Raw genomic sequence first — 26,486 nt, forward strand, 5'->3', positions numbered from 1 at the left:
AAAGAAGAAATAAAAAGATCAACTGAACCCTCAACAATTCCACTTAGCAAATGCTTCAGTATAAGCATGAAGAACAAAATCCACCAGTTGTTATTTGTGAGCATAAATATCTATTTAAAAAATAATTTGAAGTAATATGTTCAACTGCTTTCATAGCATGACATGCAGATAATGAAAAGTTACCATGGTTTCATTTAAAAGCTAATATCTGTCAAATCCATTCATTTGGTTTATGCAAAATCCTGTTGGTCAATAAAATATACTTCATCGGTTATTTCTCTACTTACACTAGAGCTTCAGCAATTAAAATAACTAATAAAAGGAGAGGAAAGACATAAATCTGTAACAGCAGTTACTTAGATACAATAATTATTTGAATTAGTACAATAATGTGATATTAAAGATTCTATTCTCTTACTCTATTTTTGGCAGGTACATGTTGTAGATTATAGCTGTCAGAAAGGAAATGATAACATCTTGAAGTGCTTTATTTTCAGTTTCAACTCTATTTTTAAACTTTAACATGCACAAATGTGATATGAATACCAAACTTGCAAAGAATAAAAATCTGTATTACTTTCTTTATTCCTATCTGATCCTTGGCCTTAAAATTACTAGTCTTTTTGTTTTCCTTACACTTTGTTGGATGCATTTTAGTGAATGCAAATTAGTGAATGCATTAATCTTCGAATGAACACAAATGAACAATATATTCAAGACTTAGCTGATTTTCTCAAAAAAAAACCAATGATTTTTGTCCATCAAGGCAACCCAGATTCCATTATTTCTCTCTAGAGCCTATCACTCAATTACAAGGCTTCAAAACAACTACCTCAAAACCATAAGTTTCCTAACCCAGTTTGGTAAATATGCTTAATGAAAAATAAAACATGCTTCACATTATTCATATTCTTCATATGTGTCATAAGGTAAAAGTGAGTGCAGTCTCTATTAACAAGAAGTTGAAAGGTCTGAAGGTAGATAAGTCACTTAATCAGATAGACTACACCTGAAGTTTATAAAAGAGGAGTTGAAGAGATCATGGAGGCATTAGTAGTGACCTTTCAAGAATCACTAGACCTGGAATGGTTCTGGATGACTGGAAAATTGCAAGTGTCACTGCACTCTTTAAGAAGTGCAGAGTGGGGAGGCAAAACACAGAAAGTTACAGGCCAATTAGCCTGACTTCAGTGGTTGGCAAGGTGTTAGAGTCCATTATTAAGGATGAGATTTCAGGGTACTTGAAAGCACATGATAAAATAGGCCTAAGTTAACATGGTTTCCTAAAAGGGATATCTTGTCTGACAAATCTGTTGGATTTCTTTCAGGAAGTAACAGGTAGGATACACAATGAAGAGTCAGTGGATCTTGTTTACTTGGATTTTCAGAAGGCCTTTGACAAGGTGCTGCTAAACCAGATAAGAGAAAGATACCAGCACATCAGAAGACTGGCTGACTGGCAAGAGACAAATAGTGGCAATAAAGGGGGAATTTCTGATTGGGGCTGCCAGTGATTAGTGGTGTTTCACAGAGGTTGGTGTTGGGACCACTTCTCACAATATATGTCAATGATCTGGATAACTGTATTGATGGGTTTGTGGCTAAGTTTGTGGACAGTACAAAGATAGATGGGGGGCAGGCAGTGTTGAGGTAAGCATGGAGTCTGCAGAAGGACTTGGACAGATTAGGATAATGGCCAAATAAATGTAAACTGGAATACAGTGTAGGGAAGTGAATGGGTAGCAAATTCAGAAATCAAATATGCAAAGGGACTTGGAAGTCCTCGTGTAGAATTCCCTAAAGGTTAAATTGCAGGTTGAGTGGGTAGTAAGGAAGACAAATGCAATGTTTGCATTAATTTGAGAGAACTACACTATAAAAACAAGGATATATAAACGAAGCTTTATAAGGCATTGATCACACCATACGTGGAATATTATGAGCTGTTTTGGGCCCCTTGTCGAAGAAAGGATATGCTGGCATTAGGGTTATTATGCTGGTCCTGAGGTTATTCATGAGAGTATTCACAGGAGTTTAAAAGAATGAGGGGAATCTCATTGAAACCTATTGAATATCGAAAAGCCTTAATAAAGTGGATGTGGAGAAGATGTTTCCAATGGTGGGAGATTCTAGGACCAAAGGGCACAGCCTCAGAATATAAGGACGTCACTTTAGCACAGACATGAGGAGAAATTTCTTTGGTCAGAGGGTGGTGAATCTGCAAAATTCATTACTGCAGTTGGCTGTGGAGTCCATGTTACTGGGGATATTTAAAGTGGAGGTTGATAGGTAATTAATTAGTAAGGGCAACAAAGATTACAGGGTGAAGGCAGGAGAATGAGGTTGAAAGGGATAATAAATTAGCCATGATAGAATGGTGGAGCAGACATAATGGGCTGAATGGCCTAATTCTGCTCCTATATCTTGTAATCTGTATCATCCTGTTGAATGACAATTAAACTTGAATTTAAACAATGAGCAATTGACTTGAACATACAGCTCAGTAAATAATTAGAATTATATTATTCTTTTGATGATTTTAAAAAAGGATCATTTTCTGCCAAAATACAGGTTGATATGGAAATTACTTTCATTTACAAATTTTCTGCAACTGAATTGAATGACTTTTTTCTGCTGCTTAAGAAATCTCACATAACAAGTTTAGAAATTAATTCTGCAGCCATTCTCATCAGGCTTGAGTCAGTTCAACATCAACGTAAACCAAGTGCCTGATTCAGACTGCTTTTCTCATCTCCTTCAAAGGAATGGAGATGTTCCATTTTGTGTCCTTCAGATATTGATGTTATTTCAAAATACTCAATGAGTTCCTTATTTCAGAAACGAATTTTCAAGTTTTCTGTTTATATTTGATTTTGCCTCAATTCCAAATGCATCACTAATTTCAAAATATAAGATGATCATTTATTTGCAGTGAAAATCCTCAAAACCTTGAAATGATTTAAAGTGAAATTAGTCTTCTAACATTCAATGTACTTGTATCAAATCACTTTGTTCACTGTTTAAGCTGTTGAATTAACTAGTGAAGTTGATGATCAACATAACCTTATTTGTATTTCATATTTATTTGCTAATTTCACACTGTTTACTTTTTATATTAAATTATAGAGTAATTGCTCTTCTTCCCTCAAAGAAAGGAAGTAAACCTAACTATCTGTCTCCTTATAATGACTTGAATAATGGTTGGAACTGGTCAAGCATAAATTAAAGTCTTACCATTTAAAACACTTGCTCAATCACTAAACACACAGGATAAAAAAACTGATCTATAAACCATAATTTCTTCTAAGATTTTTCTAATCTCCTAGAATTAAATCTCCATTACCTACTATATTTTACCTTCATAATTTCTATTTGTTTTCTAATTTAAAGCTGTGATATTCAAGATGTTCAGTTTTGTATTTAAATCTCTTCTAGCTGTTTGAGTGGCAGTTTTAGCTGCCCTGATTCTTAAATCTGGAATGCCTCCATGACTTCAAAGTAATCCAGAGGGAATAAGCTGTTATCCAGTCTGGCAGTCCTAGTCCTGATGCTCCTGTACCTCCTTCCTGATGGCAGTGGATCAGAGACTGTGGGATTTGGGTCCTTCATATACAACATTCAGGTCAAGTCACTTTTATTGTCATTTTGACCATAACTGCTGGTATAGTACATAGTAAAAATGAGACAACGTTTTTTCAGGACCATGGTGTTACATGACACAATACAAAAACTAGACTGATCTACGTAAAAAAAACAACACAGGAAAAAAATTACACTAGACTACAGACCTACCCAGGACTGCATAAAGTACACAAAACAGTGCAGGCATTACAATAAATAATAAACAAGACAATAGGGCAGTAAGGTGTCAGTCCAGGCTCTGGGTATTGAGGAGTCTGATAGCTTGAGGGAAGAAACTGTTACATAGTCTGGTCGCGAGAGCCCGAATGCTTCGGTGCTTTTTCCCAGATGGCAGGAGGGAGAAAAGTTTGTATGAGGGGTGCGTGGGGTCCTTCATAATGCTGTTTCCTTTGTGGATGCAGCGTGTAGTGTAAATGTCCATAATGGCGGGAAGAGAGACCCCGATGATCTTCTCAGCTGACCTCACTATCCGCTGCAGGGTCTTGCGATCCGAGATTGTGCAATCTCTGAACCAGGCAGTGATGTAGCTGCTCAGGATGCTCTCAGTACAACCCCTGTAGAATGTGATGAGGATGGGGGGTGGGAGATGGACTTTCCTCAGCTTTCGCAGAAAGTAGAGACGCTGCTGGGCTTTCTTTGCTATGGAGCTGGTGTTGAGGGACCAGGTGAGATTCTCCACCAGGTGAACACCAAGAAATTTGATGCTCTTAACGATCTCTACCAAGGAGACGTCAATGTTCAGCGGGGAGTGGTCGCTCTGTGCCCTCCTGAAGTCAACAACCATCTCTTTAGTTTTGCTCACATTCAGAGACAGGTTGTTGGCTCTGCACCAGTCCGTTAGCCGCTGCACCTCCTCTCTGTAAGCTGACTCATCATTCTTGCTGATGAGACTCACCACGGTCGTGTCATCGGCGAACTTGATGATGTGGTTCGAGCTGTGTGTTGCAGCACAGTCGTGGGTCAGCAGAGTGAACAGCAGCGGACTGAGCACACAGCCCTGGGGGGCCCCCGTGCTCAGTGTGATGGTGTTGGAGATGCTGCTCCTGATCCGGACTGACTGAGGTCTCCCAGTCAGGAAGTCTAGGATCCAGTTGCAGAGGAAGGTGTTCAGGCCCAGTAGGCTCAGCTTTCCGAGGGATGATTGTGTTGAATGCTGAACTGAAGTCTATGAACAGCATTCGAACATATGTGTCTTTTTTGCCCAGGTGGGTTAGGGCCAGGTGGAGAGTGATGGCAATGACGTCATCTGTTGAGCGGTTGGGGTGGTACGCAAACTGCAGGGGGTCCAGTGAGAGGGGCAGCAGCCCCCCTATTATCCTCTGTAGGGTCTTGTGAACAGACGGCTTGCAGCTTTCATGCCAAAAACTAATTCAGCCAGACAGAACACCCTCAATGGTACTCCTGTGAAAAGTTGTTAGAACAGGGGTGGGAAGCTTGCACACCTCAATCTTCTCAGAAAGTGTAGGCACTGCTGTGCCTTCTTGACTAATGAGATGTTAAGGGTCCAGGTCAGATTGTCTGTTATGTATACACCTAGGAACTTTGTGCTCTTCACTCTTTCCATGGCAGTGCCAGTGATGTGCAATGGAGTTGAATTGTGCCTTCTTGAAGTCTGCAATCATCTCTTTTGGCTTGTCCATGTTGAGACTCAGGTTGTTCTCAAACCATCTGACAAACTTCCCTACCTCCTCTCTTTATGCCAACTCATCACTGTTGCAGATGAGGCCAAATACTTTTGTATCATCAGTGAAGTGGATGCTGTTTGAGTTGGATTTAGCAGTGCAGTTTTGAGTCAGCACTATAAGTAGCAGTTGGCTGAGCACACGACTCTGGGAGGCAGTAGTTCTCAACATGATGGAGCTTGAGATGTTTCTGCCAAATCGGACTAACTGGGGCCTTTCCATCAAGAAGTCCAAGATCCAGTTACAGAGTGAGGTGTTGAGTCCCAACAAGGACACTTTAACCATCAGTATTTGCTGTTCATGTTCCCAAAGATATAATGTTGTGTAGAATTTATTCATAAAGTTTTTTTAAGAAGAAACCATTTAGCATTTATCATCGCTGAATAACCATATAACAATTACAGCACGGAAACAGGTCATCTCAACCCTTCTAGTCCATGCCGACGCTTACACTCACCTAGTCCCACTGGCCCACGCTCAGCCCATAACCCTCCATTCCTTTCCTGTCCATATACCTATCCAATTTTACTTTAAATGAGAATACCGAACCTGTCTCTACCGCTTCTACTGGAAGCTCATTCCACACAGCTACCACTCTCTGAGTAAAGAAATTCCCCCTCGTGTTACCCTTAAACTTTTGCCCCCTAACTCTCAAATTATGTCCTCTTGTTTGAATCTCCCCTACTCTCAATGTAAAAAGCCTATCCACGTCAACTCAATCTATCCCCCTCATTATTTTAAATACCTCTATCAAGTCCCCCCTCAAACTTCTACACTCCAAAGAATAAAGACCTAACTTGTTCAGCCTTTCCCTGTAACTTAGGTGCTGAAATCCAGGTAACATTCTAGTAAATCTTCTCTGTACTCGCTCTCTTTTGTTGATATCTTTCCTATAATTCGGTGACCAGAGCTGAACACAATACTCCAAATTCGGCCTTACCAATGCCTTGTACAATTTTAACATTACATCCCAACTCCAATATTCAATGCTCTGATTTATAAAGGCCAGCATACCAAAAGCTTCCTTCACCACTCTATCCACATGAGATTCCACCTTCAGGGAACTATGCACCATTATTCCTAGATCACTCTGTTCTACTGCATTCTTCAATGCCCTACCATTTACGATGTATGTCCTATTTGGATTATTCCTACCAAAATGTGGCACCTCACACTTATCAGCATTATCAGCAATATTTTGATGGATTTATTGTTCTAAACTTCTTTAATTGTAATGATTCTACCTTGCCAAAAGTTATACTTTGTTTTATAATAAGGGTCTTCTGAGATCTGCCAGATTTCTCTACTCCAACTCTCAACATAGACAGATTTTCTCCTGACTGTTAACAAATTCATTCTGTCAATCTATGGCACATCTGCAGCGCATATGTGCTGGCAATCAGTATTTTAGCAGCTTTGGTTTGATTAATCCAAAATTTCAGATTCTCTCGTACAAGGGTAATTCCATATTTGACAAGTTAAAAATAGAACATATTACACTGCCATTTTAGCACCAATTATTCAGCCTTCCTTTGTAAGATGTGCATTCTAAATTATAATCTGAAGCTCAATAGTATTTGGTTTTAATAAAGCAAAAGAGGTATTAATCTTAATCAGATAGTATCAAATACAGTAATATTAAGATTCTTAATGGAATGGCATTATCATGGTCGAATCACAGTAGCTCTGAATGTCAGAAATATTTAATCCAGTTTACTGTATTCATCTCATGTGCTAGATTTTGATGAAAAGAAACTGTATTATTGTGCTTTCATGCTGAGTATCGTGAACAGTAAAAGACTGCATGACTGAAAATTGGTTGGAGCCTCCAAAAGCCTGCAATCATTCCCTGCATGGCAAACCAACTAATGTTTTGCTCACAGACCTATTGTAAGGATATTCAGGAGCACAAAAGGCACAAGTGCTTCAGTGCTATAAATTTGTATGCAGAATTTAGGACAAGTACAGAATGCACAAAGAAAATCTAATGCCTCCATTGAGAGGGGAGATGCAGCACTGGGGCAGTGGGTTACAAAGGAGAGAAACACAGTTGCACAATTCAGTAAGTATAAAGTTCGGAAAATACAAGTAAGATAAGTTGATCAAAGGTTAATTTCTAAGAACTGAAAATATGAGAGTTCAGGAGTTGGTTGTCAATTTTACACCCAGCTGCTAGAGAGGGCAGGGTTATTTTAATTAGCAAAATAAACTTTATTCACAATAAAATTATTTACCAGAATAAACCCATCAATAATTCTACATTCTTTACGGGCATTGTCAATACTTTCCATACAATGTAAAATAATTCTGCCACACTGAGGTTTCGTATTCAGACAATATCACAGTAATTGAGGGGATTCCTCCCCCAACCCCAACCAGGGCAGAGTTGAACTGAATATACTTAGCTGTTAAGAAGTGGAAATGGTCAAGTAAGGAGGTGCAACTGGTAGTTGGAGTATTTTATTGATTTTGAGTGGACAGACAATCACTAGTTGGGGGTGGTAGATCTAAATTCAGCCTAATTGGAAGGAGGGGTGGTTAGTTAGAAATAAAGACAACCTTCAGCAGAATACAGGTCCTTCGGCCCACAAAGCTGTGCTGAACATGTCCTTAACTTAGAAATTACCTAGGGTTACCCATAGCCCTCTATTTTTCTAAGCTCTATGTATCTATCCAGGAGCCTCTTAAAAGACCTTATCGTATCCGCCTTCACCACCGTCGCCGGCAGCACCATTCCACGCACTCACCCCTCTCTGAGTAAAAAACTTACCCCTGACATCTCCTTTGTACCTACTTCCAAGCACCTTAAAACTGTGTCCTCGTGTGCTAGCCATTTTATCCCTGGGTTGTGTGAGATTTGCAAGCTTAGGGAACATTGATGGTATCTAGAGTGCTGAGAAGATTGTGTGTGTAACTGGAGTGGGAGGTGAAGAAATTAAGTATTAAAGAGTGCTTACCTAAGTTAGGTTCCAACTGAAAGTATGAAACCTGATGAGACAAGCAAGTTAAAATACAGTGCTGTATACGTTAGTAGACTCCACAGTGCAGGTCAAGATTTCTCCACACATTTGCTATCTCACACTGATATTGCAATCAAGACATTTTGGTTGACACAGAAGCCAAGGGACACATCGGGCAGTGTTTGAATAAATCTTCTGGAAGTTTCACAAACGTCACATCAATTTAAAGCAATGGATGCAAGGTGCAGATGACTGATGGCATATGCATTTCATACACTCGGAATAAGAAAAACTACCAAGACTTTTAGACCAAAATCAACTATGTCCGTAAAGTCAAAATGAGGGTTACAAAAATTGGGTATGTTACTCTCCCAATGTGATTACGATATTGAATAATCTATTTGAAAACAGAACACCATGGCTGATGCTCTCTTGAGGATTCCATTTGAACAGGGAAAGGTCAATACAGAGAGTAAGGTGTTTAGAATGCAAGTAAATATCGATAATTTTGAAGTTATGGCAGAAGAAATTGCAAGAGTTATGCTTAAAAATGTAATTTTCTGCCAAGTATATAAATATCCCTCTTGTGAAGTGGAATGACTTTGGTACAGGTATGAGCAATGGCATTTCGCCATTTCTGAGGGAGCCATAAACTGTTCTTAAATCTATGGGGCCACCAAGTAATCACCTCAGAGTGCTGCAAACATACATAGTTGGTGAACTCTGTACTAAACAACTAGGCATGGCACAAATTAAGACAATTATTGCAGGTTAGTCTAGGAGTATAAAGATGAGATCACCTCATGTTAGGGTTCCAAGATTGTTGAACCCAGTTAAACTTTTAACAAATATTCTTTGCTCAACTTTTTGTGGGAAATTTGAACCAGTTTCCAGTTCTTGATGTAAATTGTAAGCAATATTCACTTTGAAGTTAAAGGCACAGGCTGCTAGCCCACAGAAGGCAACTTCTTGTCTGCGTTAGCCAAACGCGAGACAAATGGGGTCATGTCACTTTGCACATCAAATATGCCTTTAAGTCAGGACGTTTGTGTACTCAGATGGTTAGCCTTTACTGCATCAATTATGGATGTTTGGGATCTCTGTCATTAGAAGCTTTTAAGATCATCCGTGTTAATTACTTTGTCCCAGCAAAGGTATCTGCAAAACATTACATGCAGATGATGTCATCTAGTAGAAAATAATGTAAATATCTGAAGTGTTGGGGATTGTTAGGAATGACAAGGAGAACGACAGAAAGATGAGGTTACAGAAAGAAGAACTAGAGTTCATTCTGCAGACTACATTTTCTGTGACAGACGACTTGTTCATCTGAAACTCATTGCTACGTTCTCCTAATTCATAAGAATTTTACTTGTGTTTGCAAACCTTTGTAGTTCATAAATCTTTTGTAATTTGGAAATCTTTTTATAAATCAGAAATCTTCTGAGTGTTAAATCTGTGTTAAGAGATATTTGTCTATATTTAAATGTCTATCATTAAAAAAACTGTGTATATAAAAAAAACCATTATCTGGAAGCAGTATCTCCTCCTTGGTAGGGAGGGGGATCCACCACTCAAGCAGTGGGTATTAGCAGCTAGACCCCACCACAGAGATGAGACACAGTAGGAAGCTCGTCCTTGAAGAGTAGCTGGATACGACGTAACCTCTCTATTTTGAGGGCACCTGTAGATATCTACATCGGATAGAGCTCAAAATTTTCTTTTGAGTTTAGGGCTTTCTGAACAGGGAACCAAATACCATCACATTGTCAAATCATAGGCACTTCTGCAATCATAATCAGAAAAAATAGTTGATCAGTAAGAGAAAGAAATTTATCTGTAAAATGTCTTCAATCCTCTCAGCAAATAAATCAATCCAAGATGAGTGGGTGCTCTCTTGTTTACATTTTATTTCTAATTATTCAAATGAGCGTTTGATTTCTTTCCATTCTTCATAAATTTAAGATCCTCAAAAAGTCTACAGCTCCTTTTCGCAATCAGTTAAATGCATCTTACACAGGCTGCTGGTCAAAGGTTTTAAAATTCTCATTCTTGTTATGGAACTTTTCCCTTTATCCTCACTGTTACATTTTCCAAGCTTAAAATCTGCCAAGGTATTGGATTGTTCTGGCTTCTTGTGCACCTCCAGTTTATTACTCTACACTTGTCAGCTATGTTTTTATTGACCAGCCTCCTAAGCTCTGCAATCTCTTCCTGAGTTTCTTTTGCCTCTCTAGTTCAATTGTACTTTAAGCTAAATTCTGAATAGTCTGTAATTGACTCCGGTGGATTTGTTGTACTTATCTGGGACATAATGTAGTTGAACAATTTTCCCATTTTTTTTAGGTGGAGGTTGGTGTTTTAAATGTACTGGTACATCCTGGCTAGAGCTGAAGCTAGTTCCAGAGAGAACATCTTCTGTGCCACAGCCAGGCTGTTATCTGGTCCCACAATCTTTGCAGTATTCCGTTATTCCCAGCCATGGCTTCATATGCTTCAGCCTTAACAGTATGAGGTTGATAGATATGTTCAAGGAGCCACCTCCTCTTGTTAGTTCTGGCAACTGCTATTCACAATCAAATGTGGCAAAAGTGAAAAAATGCTGATCTAATCTGTTGGTGTGGGATTCATTAGCTTTGTTATTGCGCCTAGTATGCATATAATCCCAAATTACTAATTTACTAGTTGGTATCTCATTGAGGTTAGAGATAGCAGTGGAATGTTTTTTCTGTTGCTGCTGCTGCTTGTCCATAGTTCATTATGGATGCTCACTACTGAGGAAAAGCTTATTGTGATCTATCTCTATGTAACAGGAGGTTCAAGATTCAAGATAGCTTATATACATAGATTTATTGTATGTCCATAAAGTGATGCTCGGCATAGGAATGTCTGTACTGATAGGAAATGATATGTAGTGGTGGTGGGGGTTGTGCTGGAGTGGGTTAGTGGATGGAGGTGTTGATCTGCTTGGGAAAAATAACTGTTTTAGAGCCTGAAGGTCCTGGATGCCAAGACCTTCGGGGGGGGGGGGGAGTGAGTGTTGCGAGTTCTCCTCATGTCAATAACCATCTCTTTTGTCTTAATGACACTAAGGAAGAGGTTATTTTCTTGGCATCTGGCCTTGAGCTCATCCAACTCATCTCTGTAGGCTATCTTATCATAGTTGATAACGAGCCCTACTACCATTGTGTCATTGGCAAACTTGACAATTTAATTACTCAGGTGTTTGGCCATGCAGTCATGTGAACAGAATGCACAGCGATGAACTCAGAACATTGTCCTGGGGGGGGGGGGGCACTCGTGTTCAGGATGATGGGGAGGGATGTGTGGGTGACCACTGCCTATCTGAGGTTAGGAAGTCCAATGCCAAGTTGCACGGTACTCTACTTAGACCGAGGAGTAGGAGTTTGTTCACCAAGGTCTGTGGGACTGTTGTGTATTTAATATTTCAGTAATATTTGAGTATTCTTGTATACATATTGTTTGATTAAGCATTCTTGTTTAAGTAATTCATTATGGGTTATATGCATAAATTCGTGAATTACAAATGATTTCATGCTACCACGTGATATGTGCACTCCTAGCTTAGAGTAAAACATGGAGGTGGACTCACATTTTGGACTCCCATGTCTTCCTTTGAAGTAGTTTAATGTTTTGAAGTTACAAAACGTAACAGTAGTGATGAGGTATTTTTAAAACAAACCTGAGACAACTGTTGAAGCACAGCAAGACATTCGAACAAATAAAGGTGCAGCGAGAAACGACAAGAAAAAAGATCGGCACAGCACAGCATGTGCAGAGACAGTCAAGTTAAAAAAAAAAGCAATAAAGAGAGGAATTCATGGGTTCATAAAAAGAGTGAATACTGGGTGATAATAACCATAAAGAGCAGAAATAGCTAGCTACATCAAAATGATTTGTACATTTGATTCCACAAGAGATAGCTGGTTCATGAATAGTAAGTTAATTGAACAGTATTTTGAAGCAAATTAACTAGCCAATGAGAAATGAGTACCAATTTTGCTTCAAAATTTGACTGCTCCAACCAAAGGAGCAGAAATATGCTTTGCTGAAATATTCAAAGTAATGTAGGAACATCTAGAAGCCATTGTTGATTACAGAAGCAGGATCAAAAGGAAGGGGAGTCCGTTTTAGTGTACATTGCTGAATTGAAGAAGTTGTCTAAGCATTGTCAGTTTGGTAATGGGATTAATGATGCACTCCCAAATTGTTTAATTTATGGAATCTTACAAGAAAGCATTCAAAAACAGCTCCTAACTGAAGCACAGCTTACATTTAAGAGTAGCTGAAATTGCTGTATCAATGGAAACAGCAGACAGAGATGCAAGTGATTTGTAGTCAAGAATAAAAGTCAGCGTGAACAAAATTGCAGGTCTAGACAGAAACCAGCTTGGACAAAGAAAATGGGTTATTGTTGTGGCAGGGGCACACATACAATAGACCAATACAGATTTAAAGGCTAAACTTGCAGAAAATGCACCAAAAAGCATTTGGGCAGACAAAAGTAAATGAACTGCACAGGGACAAGAAAAAGATAGAAAGGCAAGTTGCAATTTCAAAAAGAGAACTAATCTGCATGCCATTGATGAAAAATCTGATAATGATGAGAGTGACGTAGACTGGTATCCTTGAGATTTTCAATATGAAAACTAATAATAGACAAGCAATATGGCTTATTCAAGAAGTGAACAGCAAATTAATTAAAATGGAATTGCACACTGGTTCAGCTATTTCAGTCATTCCACAAACTAAGTTTGAATGGCATTTCAAAGATACTGAACTGAAGAATGCAGATATCTAACTGAGAACTTCTACTGGAGAAAAGATAATTCTGTTGGAATGGCAGTGCAATACAACAACAAGCAATATTGAGCTTATACGTGGTAAAAAAAAACTGGAGGACCAGCATTGTGGGGATGCAAGTGGCCGAGACAACTACAACTTGATTGGAGATTCTTCCACAATTTGCATGCCACATCCTGAACAATAAAGTCAACTGAAAGCAATTTAAGAAAAGTACTACTGGATGATGCCAGAACTGCCTCCATGCTGAACATCATGAACCATTGCCCAAAAGAGGGCAAACAGGTGTTGGTGCCAACTTCTATGCCTCTGGTTGGAAAACACATTGGACTAATGAAGGACCATGCTGCTGAGAGAAATTGTGAAAGTGACAAAAGCAGTGGACCAACTAAAACAGTTTTTGTAAGCAATGTATCTGAGAAAGATTCTGATATGCTAGTCAGGCAGTTACTTGTGAAATGAGGCCTGATTTTAAACTGGAGGAGATTTCAAGGAACTTCAGGAAAGCTGCAAGCATTGGCTTTTATAAGTAGAAAGAGCCAGAATCTGCTCTGCATGTATTAAGATAATTGCATGGACTTCAAGTGAGAGACAAAAAGCTGCTTGTAAAAGTAGATGTAAAGACCAAAGCCCAGCTGGATGAATGGAAGGCCAAAAAGAAAGGAGTCAAATGAAATAACGAAAACAGAGAATTCATCAGCTGTTGTTGTGGATGAGGAAATCAAGAGGAGAGATCAGATCATAAACAGAGCAACAGAGGGATTAATAAGAAAATACTCCAGTAAATTAAATGCACCTTCCAAAACTAGAAGATACACAAACTAGAAGAAGAAAGGTGGCTACAACTGTCACAACTACTTTCTTCAGTCTCAGAGTCAGCTCCTATAACCACCAAGGAGGAGGCCCCAGAACATCAGATTGCTTTCACAGCCACAAGTCTCACCTGTCAAGTAGAGTGATCCCCCTTGTCAGGAAAGTCTTTATCTCACAAGAGTAAGAAAGCCTACACAGCAATTAAATCTTTAGGCCTGAAGGGCCAATTTAAATTTACTATATTCTGGATGTCTGTATTTAGTAGTTGTAATATACAGTATACTGTGTATTTAGTTGAGATGCATTCACTATTGAGTTGGAGTTTATAGCTAGGTAAGGAGAAGTGTTGTGTATTTAATATATCAGTAATTATAGAATAGTAGTACAGCACATTACAGGCCCTTTGGCCCACAATGTTATGCTGACCCTCAAACCCTGCCTCCCATATAACCCCCCACCTTAAATTCCTCCATATACCTGTCTAGTAGTCTCTTAAACTTCACTAGTGTATCTGCCTCCACCACTGACCCAGGCAGTGCATTCCACGCACCAACCACTCTCTGAGTGAAAAACCTTCTTCTAATATTCCCCTTGAACTTCCCTCCCCTCACCTTAAAGCCATGTCCTCTTGTACTGAGCAGTGGTGCCCTGGGGAAGAGGCGCTGGCTGTCCACTCTGTCTATTCCTCTTAATATCTTGTACACCTCTATCATGTCTCCTCTCATTCTCCTTCTCTCCAAAGAGTAAAGCCCTAGCTCCCTTAATCTCTGATCATAATCCATACTCTCTAAACCAGGCAGCATCATGGAAAATCTCCTCTGTACCCTTTCCAATGCTTCCACATCCTTCCTATAGTGAGGCGACCAGAAAAGGACACAGTACTCCAAGTGTGGCCTAACCAGAGTTTACATCATTACATCGCGTCTCTTAAACTCTATCCCTCGACTTATGAAAGCTAACACCCCATAAGCTTTCTTAACTACCCTATCTACCTGTGAGGCAACTTTCAGGGATCTGTGGACATGTTCCCCCAGATCCCTCTGCTCCTCCACACTATCAAGTATCCTGCCATTTACTTTGTACTCTGCCTTGGAGTTTGTCCTTCCAAAGTGTACTACCTCACACTTCTCCAGGTTGAACTCCATATGCCACTTCTCAGCCCACTTCTGCATCCTATCAATGTCTCTCTGCAATCTTTGACAATCCTCTACACTATCTACAACACCACCAACCTTTGTGTCATCTACAAACTTGCCAACCCACCCCTTCTAGCCCCACATCCAGGTCGTTAATAAAAATCACAAAAAGTAGAGGTCCCAGAACAGATTCTTGTGGGACACCACTAGTCACAACCCTCCAATCTGAATGTACTCCCTCCACCACAACCCTCTGCCTTCTGCAGGCAAGCCAATTCTGAATCTACCTGGCCAAACTTCCCTGGATCCCATGTCTTCTGACTTTCTGAATAAGCCTATCATGTGGAACCTTGTCAAATGCCTTACTGAAATCCATGTAGATCACATCCACTGCAATACCCTCATCTATATGCCTGGTCACCTCCTCAAAGAACTCTATTAGGCTTGTTAGACACGATCTGCCCTTCACAAAGCTATGCTGACTGCCCCTGATCAAACCATGATTCTCTAAATGCCCATAGATCCTATCTCTAAGAATCTTTTCCAACAGCTTTCCCACCACAGACGTAAGGCTCACTGGTCTATAATTACCTGGACTATCCCTACTACTTTTTTTGAACAAGGGGACAACTTTCACCTCCCTCCAATCCTCCAGTACCATTCCCATGGACAACGAGGACATAAAGATCCTAGCCAGAGGCTCAGCAATCTCTTCCCTTGCCTCGTGGAGCAGCCTGGGGAATATTCCGTCAGGCCCCGGGGATTTATCTGTCCTAATGTATTTTAAAAACTCCAACACCTCCTCTCCCTTAGAATCAACATGCTCCAGAACATCAACCTCACTCATATTGTCCTCAACGTCATCAAGTTCCCTCTCATTGGTGAATACTGAAGAGAAGTATTCATTGAGGACCTTGCTCACTTCCACAGCCTCCCACTTTTATCTCTAATCGGTCCTACCTTCACTCCTGTCATCCTTTTGTTCTTCACATAATTGAAGAATGACTTGGGGTTTTCCTTTACCCTACTCGCCAAGGCCTTCTCATGCCCCCTTCTTGCTCTTCTCAGCCCCTTCTTAAGCTCCTTTCTTGCTACCCTATATTCCTCAATAGACCCATCTGATCCTTGCTTCCTAAACTTCATGTATGCTGCCTTCTTCCACCAGACTAGATAATATTTGAGTAACCTAGTATATATTGTTTGATTAAGCATTCTTGTTTTAAATAAATCATTATGGATTATATGTATAAATTTGTTAATTGTATATGTCATCACACCACCACGTGAGATGTGTATGCCTCACTTAAAGTAAAACATGAAGTTAGACACAGATTTCAGACTTACATATCTTGCTTTGAATTAGTTTAATGTTTTGAAGTTACAAAACATAACAGGGACAAAAATATTGAACGCTGCACTGAAATCCAGAAACAGCGTTCTGGCATAAGTGTCCTTGTTTTCTAGGTTATGCTGCAGATGATGAAATATGGACTTGGTATAAAGATGGACTTAGACTTGGCAAAAGCTGTATGGTGGACATTACAACCAAAGCAACAGATAGGTTATGTGAATGAAGTCGAACAGAGTTATGCTTCAGGGGGTGACACAATGGAACTGCAGCTCCAGTAATCCGGTCACAAACAAGAGAAAATCAGTATTTTTTCTCCAGTCCTGCTGAAGAGTCTCGGCCCAAAATGCTGACTGTACTCTTTTCCATAGATGCTGCCTGACCTGCTGAGTTTCTCCAGTAACCCAAGTTTAATTCTGACCTCCCATGCTCTCTGTATGGAGCTTGTCCTGTGACTGTGTGTGGATGCTTCAGGTTCTCCAGTCCAGGTGAAGGGTTTCAATCCAAAATGTCAACTCTCCATTTTCCTTCATAGATGCTGTACTATCTGCTAAATTCCTCCTGCATTTTGTGTGTTGCTCCCAAAGATGTGTTGGTCAAAAGGTTAATTGACCACTGTAAGTGCAATAAAAGAATTAAATGAGCATTAATGGGCATAGGCACAGAGAAATGTATGGAGAAAGGGAAATGATGGAATTGCTCTGAGAGCTAGCATAGACTCAATGGCTGAATGGTTTTCTTTCATATCGTGAAGAAATATAGATCATGTTGTAAAATGGTTAGTCTGATAACTAATTGACATAGATAGATTGGAGCACTGGAGCAAGATGGCGGCATGACGCAGTTTGCAGCGGCCTCTCCAGAGTTGATATCTGTTATTTGTTAAGCAGGGTGCCGTGCACAATCCTAACCCAATGAAAAATGGACGTGGGAGCACAGAGAAACATCTGGAAATCTCCAGGAAGGCCTTCTCTGTTGCTGCTGCTGTTGTGAGGTCCAGGTCTCTGCTGAGAAGAACAGGCCCCCAATCCTCGGGGTCACATTGCCGGTGGCCATTGGTGGGGGCGTCGTAGTGCGCTCAGCAGAGGATGGTGCTCAGAGAGGCTGTGCCGGAGGGGATGGTTGGAGGCTCGGAGGTTCGACAGACTCAGAGTCCACTGTGGTTGAGGTGCTTTCACTGTGTGCTGCGTCTGCGAGGCTGGGTCTGATGGAGCTTTCATTGTGTGCTGTGTCTGCGAGGCTGAGTCCGGCGGAGCCTTGGAAGTCCATAGCGGGGGTGTTCCTTTCTGCTGCCTGCGTGGGATGACGAGTCTATCGGGACCCTGAGGACTTGTGGAAACTGTGTGGTGGTTTCTTTCGAACTTATAGTCTTCTAACATCTTTGGACTATTTTTACTGTGCCCATGGTCTGTTTTTTTTAATCAATTATGGTATTGTCTGCACTGTTGTAACTATATGTTAATATAACGATATGTAACTATGTGGCTTTGTGTAGGTCTTGTAGCTTTAGTTTTTGGTTTGTTGGGTGGTAGAGTTGGTCTCCGGACTTGGTGTGTCTGGGTAGTCTTGTTTTGTCTGGTGGGTTTGGAACTCCTTTCTGGGGAACGCGCTAAGATGGTAGCACAATATTAATATGCAGCAGCCTCTCCGGACTCTGGATCTGGGGAATACCAAACGTTATGTGGATTTCTGGTGTAGCCTGTTTTGTCGTGTGCTTTTGTGATATCATTCTGGAGGAACGTTGTCTCATTTTTTAACTGCATTGCATTTGTGGCTTCTAAATGTCAATAAACTGAAACTGAACTGAACTGAACATTTTGGAAGATAAGTCTTTCAAACCTTTACCTAGCTCTATTAGGAATAGTACTATCACTGAAAGAGTCCCTGAAAATGAGTCTACAGACTGTGTAGCAGGTTCAGCACTGAGGCAACTGAATCCATCCACATCAGTCCAAGAGCCTGATGGTTGTAGGGCAACAGCTGTTCATGAACTTGGACCCAAAACTCTTCTACTTCCCACTAAATGCTAGTTATGAGAAGAGAGAAAGACAGGTCAAACACAGGCAGATGGGGTGGGCTCAGGTGGGAGATCTTAGCTGGCATGGAGTAGTGGGGCTGAACACCAGTTTGTTTTTTGCTCAATGTTTAATCTGGCTTGAAGTCCACTCCTGTGTATGGCCAACCTTCATCTGCTTCAAGGTGCCATACCTGCATCACTGAGTCAAGTTCGCCAAATCCTCTAGAAGATCATAAAATTACTAGTTCAGGTCGACGGTTCAAAAATACATTTCTTAAAGGGAAATTACAGGTTATGGATTGCAGTGATCATAGTTCAGAAGAAGTATGTCATAAAATATCTATTGGTCTTGTGAGCTGCCCACAAAATGTCACCATATATTTTCAGTGCCATCTTGGAAGAGTTTGGCACACTCCAAGCTACAAATCTGTGGCTGAGTCATTCTGTGTGACAGCTTTCCCATTTTAGTCACCAGTTCCCAGATAGTTGGAAGAAGAACAATATGAGGTTACATAGACTGGAACTGAAATTGCCTTGTTCAAATTCCCAAGGAAAATGCAAGTGTTAGGTAATTTTATTAATTATGTAAAGTAAGACCATAAAATTCCAGAGCAGAATTAGACCGTACAGACCACTGAGTCTGCTTCACCATTCAGTCATGGCTGAGTATTTTTTCAAGCCAGATCTTCACTCTTCTCTCCATAACCATTAATCCATTTCCAATCAAGAGTCTATCAATGATGGCCTCTAGAGTCCTCTATGGCAAGGAATTCCATAGATTCATTATCTGTGGCTGAAGAGATTCCTCGTCATCTCAGTTAGAAGGACATTCCTTTAATCTGAAGCTATGCCATCAGATTCTTGACTCTCCTCATGGAAACATCCTCTCTACATCCACTCTATCCAGTCCTTTCAGTATCCAGAAGATTTCAATGAGATCCGAGCTCATCCTTCTGAATTCCACTGAGTTTAGGCCCAAAATCATCAAATGTTTCTCATACATTATGCCTTTTACTCCTGGAATCATTCTTGTGAATCTCTTCTTGATCCTCTCTAGAGCCAGCACATTTTTCACAATATTCTAAATGCTATCTGACCAACACTTTAAAAAGCCTGGGCAGTACATCCTCACACTTGTGTTCTAGTCTTTTTGAAATGAATGCTAACAGTGCATTTGCCTGCTTTACTACTGACTCGGTCTGCAAGCTAACTAAAAGGAAATCCTGAACCAGAACTCTCAAATTCCTTTGTACCTCTGATCTCTGAATTTTATCTCCATTTAGAAAACAGTTTGCACCTTTACTCTTCCTACCAAAGTGTGAAACCTCACACTTTCCTGTGCTACATTCCATCTGTACTTCTTTGCCCACTCTCAAACCTATTATATTTAAGTTAACATTTTACTGTTTCTATTTGTTAACTTTATATTTTGCGTTTAATCAATTACAATTGAAAACATATAATAATTTTGAAAAATCATTGCTGCGATTTTATTAGTTTTGTTACTAAATATCAGAGACATATAACATCTGTACAGAAAAGCCTTACAGATCTGACAGATTCATTCCTCTTCTAGCTTTGCCATCTGTTAAATATTGTCAGTATTGTTCCAGAATGGCACCCAGTAGAATATTGCCTAAAACCTAGTCACTTCTGATGTCCACTGTGCCTCAAAGGCTATATCCTGGCAATGGAAGTCAGCTTGGTCAGGTCTCCATCTGATTCTAATAGGTGCAGGCAGCCAGAGATCGTGTGTGGTGATTCATAGGCAATTAGCAACAAACATCTCCTTCACTGTCTTCATTAACACAGGTGTACCATAAGGCTATGTGGTTAGCCCCTTCCTCTATTCACTTTACACTTACAACTGTGTGGCTAAGCACAGCTCTAAATGCCATATTCAAGTTTGCTGGTAATACCACTGTCACAGGCCAAATCAAAGGTGGTGATAAATCAGCATATGGGGGGGGGGGGAGATTTAAAATCTGGTTGAGTAGTGCATAATAACAACCTCTTATTCAATGTCATCAAGTCCAAGGAACTGCTTATTGATGTCAGGTGGGGGAATCCAGAGGTCCATGAGCCAATCCTCATCAGAGGATTAGAATTGGAGAGAGTCAGCAACTTAAAATTCCTCAGTGTTATTATTTTGGAGGACCTGTCCTGAGTCCAGCATGCAAGTACAATTCTGAAGAAAACACAGCAGTACCTCGACTTCCTTAGAAAGTAGTGGATAAGGCCCAGTCCATCACAGGCAAAGCTCCCCCCCCCCCCCGCCACCATTAAGTATATCTACATGAAATGTTGTCACAGGAAAGCAGCATCCATCATCAAGGACCCACACCACCCATAGCATGCTCTCTTTTCACTGCTGCCATTAGGGAGAAGGTACAGGACCCTCAGGACATGCACCACCAGGTTCAGGAACAGCTATTACCTCTCAACCATCAGGCTCTTGAACCAAAGGGGAGAGCCTCAATCAACATCATTAGCCCCATCATTAAAATGTTCCCACAACCTATGGACTTACTTTCAAGGACTCTTCATCTCATATTCTCAATATTTATTGTTTCTTTATTTATTATTACTATTTCTTTCTTGTACTTGCACAATTTGTGCCTTTTGCACACTGGTTGAACACCCAAGTTGGTGAGGTCTTTCATTAATTCTATTATAGCTATTACCCTATTATGGATTAACTGTATGCCTGAGAGAAAATAAAATTAATCTTGTGGGGGGGGGGTGTGGTGTGTGTGTGTGTGTGTGTGTGTGTGTGTGTGTGTGTGTGTGTGTGTGTGTGTGTGTGTGTGTGTGTGTGTGTGTGTGTGTGTGTGTGTGTGTGTGTGTGTGTGTGTGTGTGTGTTTGTGTTTATATATATATATATAGGTCTTGTTTAGGTCTATGCATCTTTGAAAGGTAATAATGAATATATGCCTCATTCCAATTCATGTTAGACTTTCAAAAATTCAGCAACTGAGACTAATAAGATGTCTTAGATCAGAACTTGAACTTGATGATACAAATAAAAAATAGTGACAGGGACATAGATATAATAAAAAGTTAGTGCTCAAGAAAATTTATGGAATGGATTAATTAGCTGAATGATTTGATCTATGGCTTTTGCATAATATTGCATGCTGACTGGAATTCTTCAAACATTAAATAAAAATTGCCAAAGTGATAAGCATTGAATAAATATGTAATTAAATAATTTCAGAGATTAACTATTAAATATGCACATGATCTTAAAAACTCTACAGAAATACACTCTTGTATCAAAAGATTTTGAAAATCATTACCTCTGCTTTGTTTCAGGGGAATGCAAAAAACAACCTGTTTGTTAACGCAGTGTAGCAGATCTGAAGGACTTTGATTATGTGTGACTTGTTTATTATCTGAAATGGAAATTTTCACAATTTAGTATTGCATCCAAAGAATAAATCTATAACTCTTGTATTCTTTCATCATGTCAAATCAAAGTGATTGCTAAATTAGCATATGGAGGAATAAATATTTTATGAAAGAAGTAGTAAGTTCCACTTTATTTGGTGTTGAAACAAGATAGGAAATAACGTATATAAACAAATTAACTTTGAATGTATTCGTTCAGTTCTGTGATCCAAAGGAGAAACGAAGTGCTGTTTATAACTTAAGTATAAAAAAACTGAAATATAGAAATAATAATAAAACTTAATACCTTAAATATATAATAAGGGATAAGGTCCTGAAAAGTATATATAGGGAGCTATTTTGGAAGCTGAAAAGCAGGAACTCAAGGGTGGATTTCTGCCTGTGCCACACCCCAGTGAGGGCAAAAATAGGATGGTATGGCAGATGAATGGATGGCTGAAGAATTGCTGCAGGGTTTCAAATTTCTGGATTATTGGGATCTCTTCTGCAGAAGGTATGACTATAAAAAAGGGATAGGTTACACTTGAACTTGAGTGGGACTGATATCCTTGGAAGCAGGTTTGCTAGAGCTGTTAGAGAGGGCTTAAATTAGTTTGACAGGGGGATGGGATCCAGAGTGATACATCAGAGGATGGGGCAGTTGCTGTAAAGGTCAATGCAGCTTGTAGAGAGACTGTAAGGAAGAATAGGCACTGAAAAGGGCATAATTAAAGTCAGTTGGATGGGTTGAAATGCGTCTATTTTAATGTAAGAAGTATGAGGAACAAAGTGATACAGTAAGAGCATGGAGCTAAGATGTAGCCATTCCAGCAACTTGGCTGTCACAAGAGCAGAAATGGCTGCTGGAAGTTCTGGGATGTAGATGTTCCACATGGAATAGGGAGGGAGGTAAAATAAGGTGGGGAAGCGGTATTGCTAATCATGGATAGTATCACATCTGCAGAAAGGGAGCATGTTGTGGAGGGATCATCTACTGAGTCAGTATAATTGGAAGTCAGAAACAGGAAAGGAGCGATCACTCTATTGGGAGTATTCTATACGTTCCCAAAATATCTACAGAGATACGGAGGTGCAGATCAGAACTTGGAAAGATGCAAAAATAAGAGTTGTTGTCATGGGTGACTTCAACTTCCTTAATATTGATTGGTATCTCCTTAATGCAAAAGGCTTAGTCGAGGTAGAATTTGTTAGGCATGTCCAGGAAGGATTCCTGACATAATATTTAGTCAGGCAGACTACAGGATCGGGTACTAGGCAATGAATCTGGTCAGATGACTCATTTCTTGGTGGCTGAGCATTTTGGAGACAGTGACCAAAACTCCCTGACCTTTACCATAGCTTTGGATAGAGATAGGAGCAGACAGTATGGGAAGGTATTTAATTGGGAGAGGGTGAATTATGATGGTATTGGGCAAAAACTTCGGACCGTAAATTGGGGATGGATGTACTCAGGGAAATGCACAACAAAAATGTTGAGGTTATTTAGGGAGCACTTGCACTGGGATTTAGAGAGGTTTGACCCACTGAAGCAGGGAAAGGATGGTAGGGTGAAGGAACTATTGTTGATAAGAGATATGGAACATCTAGTCTAGAGGAAGAAAGAATCTTAGCTTAAGTTCAAGAAGTAAGGATTAGATAGGGCTCTAGAGAGTTGCAAGGTAGCCAGAAAGAAGCTTCAGAATGAACTTAGGAGAGCTAAAAGGGGACATGAGAAGACCTTGGCAAGCAAGATTAAAGAAAACACCAAGGTTTCCTTCACATCCGTGAAAAACAGGAGGATTACTCAAGTGCAGATAGGATTTATCAGGGCTAAAAGAGGAAACCCTTGTCTCGAGGGAGAGGAGGTATAGGAAATCCTTAATGATATACTTCACTATTCACATAAGAGGAATAAATCCCGGAGCCCAATGGGATATACCCCAGGTTACTATGGGAATCAAAGGAAAAGAAGAGTAGTGCCAGATGATTGGAGGGTGGAAAATGTTATTCTTTTATTCAAGAATATTAACAGGATTAACCCTGTGAATTATAGATTAGAGAGTCTTACATCTGTGGGGGGAGGAGGTGGGTGGCAGATTATTAGAGGGGATTCAAATTGAGGGATAGTCAAACTGATTTTGCGAGGGGCCAGCTGTGAGACTGAATTCTTTGAGGAAGTGACAAAGCAAATTAATGAAGGCAAACAGTAGATGTGATGTGTATGGATTTTAGTGAGGCATTTGAAAAGGTAGAAAGTCAGCAGGTGTAGGATCCAGCAAAACTTTGCTGCAAGGATTCAGTATTGGTTTGTCCACATAAGGCAGAGGGTGGTAGTAGATGGAAGGTATTCTGCCTGGATGTTGGTGAGCAGTGGCATTCTGCATGAAATCTGCTCTGGGATCCTTGCTCTTTGCGTTTTTTTAAAAAATGACTTGGATGAAGAATTGGAAGGGTGGGTTAGTTAATTTGCAGCTAACTCGAAAGTTGGTGGTGTTGTAGACAGTACAGATGGTTGTCATAAGTTATTAATGGATATTGATAGGATGCAGAGCTGAACAGAAGTGGCATATGGAGTTCAATCTGGAAAAATGTGAAGAGATTCATTTTGGAAGGTCGAACTTGAAGTGAATATACAAGATTAATGGCTAGATTCTTAATAGTGTGGAGGAACAAAGGGATGTCAGGGGCCATGTCCATAGATCCATCAAAGTTGCAGCACAAATAAGAAGGCATATGATGTGTTGGCCTTCATTAATCAGGGCACTGAGTTCAAGAGCCATGAGGAAATGTTGCAGCTCTATAAAACTCTGGTTAGATCATACTTGTATCATGTAAACACAAGAGATTTTGCAGATGCTGGAAATCCAGAGTAACATACATAAAATGCTGGAGAAACTTAGCAGGTCAGGGAGCATCTATAGAAAGGAATAAAGAGTTGAAATTTCTGATCAAGGATCTTGTCCTGAAATATCAACTCTTTATTCCACTCCATTGATGCTGTCTGACTGCTGAGTTACTTGAAGTGTTGTGCTGAATTCTGGTTGCCACATTATAGGAAGGATGTGGATGCTTTACAGAGAATGCAGAGAAGATTTGCCACAATGCTGCCTAGATATGAGAGCCCATCTTATGAGGCTAGGTTGGGCAAACTAGGGTTTTGTGCTTTGAAGCAAAGGAGAATAGAAGTTGACTTGATAGAAATATGCAAGATGATGAGAGGCATTGATAGAGTGAATAGCCAAAGACATTTTTCCAGGGTGGAAATGGCTAGTACAAGGGCTTATAACTTTAAGGTATTTGCAGGAAAGGGTGGGGGGGGGGGGATGTAAGAGAGAGGTTTTTTGCACAGAGAATGGTAGGTGTGTGGAACGGGATGCCAGGGATGGTGGTAGAGACAAATACATCAGGGACATTTAAGAGACACTTGGGCACTTGGGTACATAAATGAAAGAAAAATAGAGAGGTATGTGAGAGAGAAGGGTCAAATTGATCTTTAGAGTGGATTAAAGGCTCGGCACAACATTGTGAGCTGAAGGGCCTAGACTGTGCTGTAGCATCCCATGTTCTATGTGCTGTGTTCTATCTGGCATTGTTATTGAACAAAACAGATCATTTCTAATCCACCAGTTGCCTTAATATCTCCAATGCTACTAACAGCTCCTAAGCATATTCACTGTAGGAAATACTAACGATAAAACAAATATTTTATTTTATTTTTGCAGAAATGGATAAAATAGTGTAAAATTGTTCACTGTAAGAACATACTTCAATACTTTACATGGCTAAGAGTACCGTCGTTTTAAGTGTTTTCCATCAATTCTAACTCAAGGAATTTACATATTGAAATAATTTTATCATACTGTATGTTTGTTGGAAGTTTTCCTTGTCTTTGAAGTCACTGACTATTTATTACAGATATATTCCATGGACACAACAACCTACTAAAGAAGATCACTAATCTATTAGAACAAACCAATAAAAGCATTTATGTAAGCTATAATTAACACCAGTATATATTATTAACTGGGAAGTTCATTAAAATAAATGTGCTTCACAACTGAGTTTTAAACTATAAATATTATAAGGACTTCATCATTAATGAACATTCAGGAAGATATATCTAAATTGATCAAATTTAATGAGCTTTTGTTCATCACCTGTTAGCACCACATCTATCAGAAGAAGATCATCTGTTGGGTTCTTGAAAGGCACAATAAGTGATGCATGAGAGTTAACACAAGCGCTGATACTAATGGGGTCCATCTTAAGGGGAAGCAAGCCTATTCCTGACAGATGAAAGGTCCAGTTTTGTAGCTATTAAGAAAAATAGGCAGTAGTTAGCAAAATTAGAAAGCCACAAATATTTCTGTAAGCATTAACAGTACGTTTACAAAAAATGTGAGTAACAATGGCGTTCAACAGTCGATGAATGAAGAAGAAGCATATTGAAATATAGAATATTTACTTTCCCTTCTTAAAATAAAAAAGTACGTGCTAGCTAATTGGAGTAATCAGTTAATTTATGCAAATAATTTGGGAATCAAGTTTGAAAATGGTGGGTGCTCAGAATGCATTGCTGGGGTGGTGGTGGATGAGAGTAGTAAGAGAAAATATGACAGAAATCTTCAAGAAGTTCTTAGGTGGATTAATGTGCAGGAAATGGAAGGATGTGA

General features: G+C 39.7%; 1 protein-coding gene across 1 annotated transcript in view; it reads right to left on the reverse strand.

Moving 5' to 3' along the window:
- LOC140727211 (cilia- and flagella-associated protein 47-like) overlaps positions 1-26,486 on the reverse strand; it is a 596,979-nt gene that overhangs the window by 102,775 nt on the left and 467,718 nt on the right. Inside the window, exons 54-55 of the mRNA XM_073044476.1 lie at positions 25,971-26,127; positions 21,723-21,818 (exon numbers count right to left, since the gene is read on the reverse strand). Of these exons, the coding sequence (XP_072900577.1) occupies positions 21,723-21,818; positions 25,971-26,127 (253 nt within the window). The remainder of the gene's footprint in view (positions 1-21,722; positions 21,819-25,970; positions 26,128-26,486) is intronic.

This window comes from Hemitrygon akajei, chromosome 5 (genome assembly GCF_048418815.1).
Source record: "Hemitrygon akajei chromosome 5, sHemAka1.3, whole genome shotgun sequence".
In the NCBI taxonomy this organism is placed as follows: Eukaryota; Metazoa; Chordata; class Chondrichthyes; order Myliobatiformes; family Dasyatidae; genus Hemitrygon; species Hemitrygon akajei.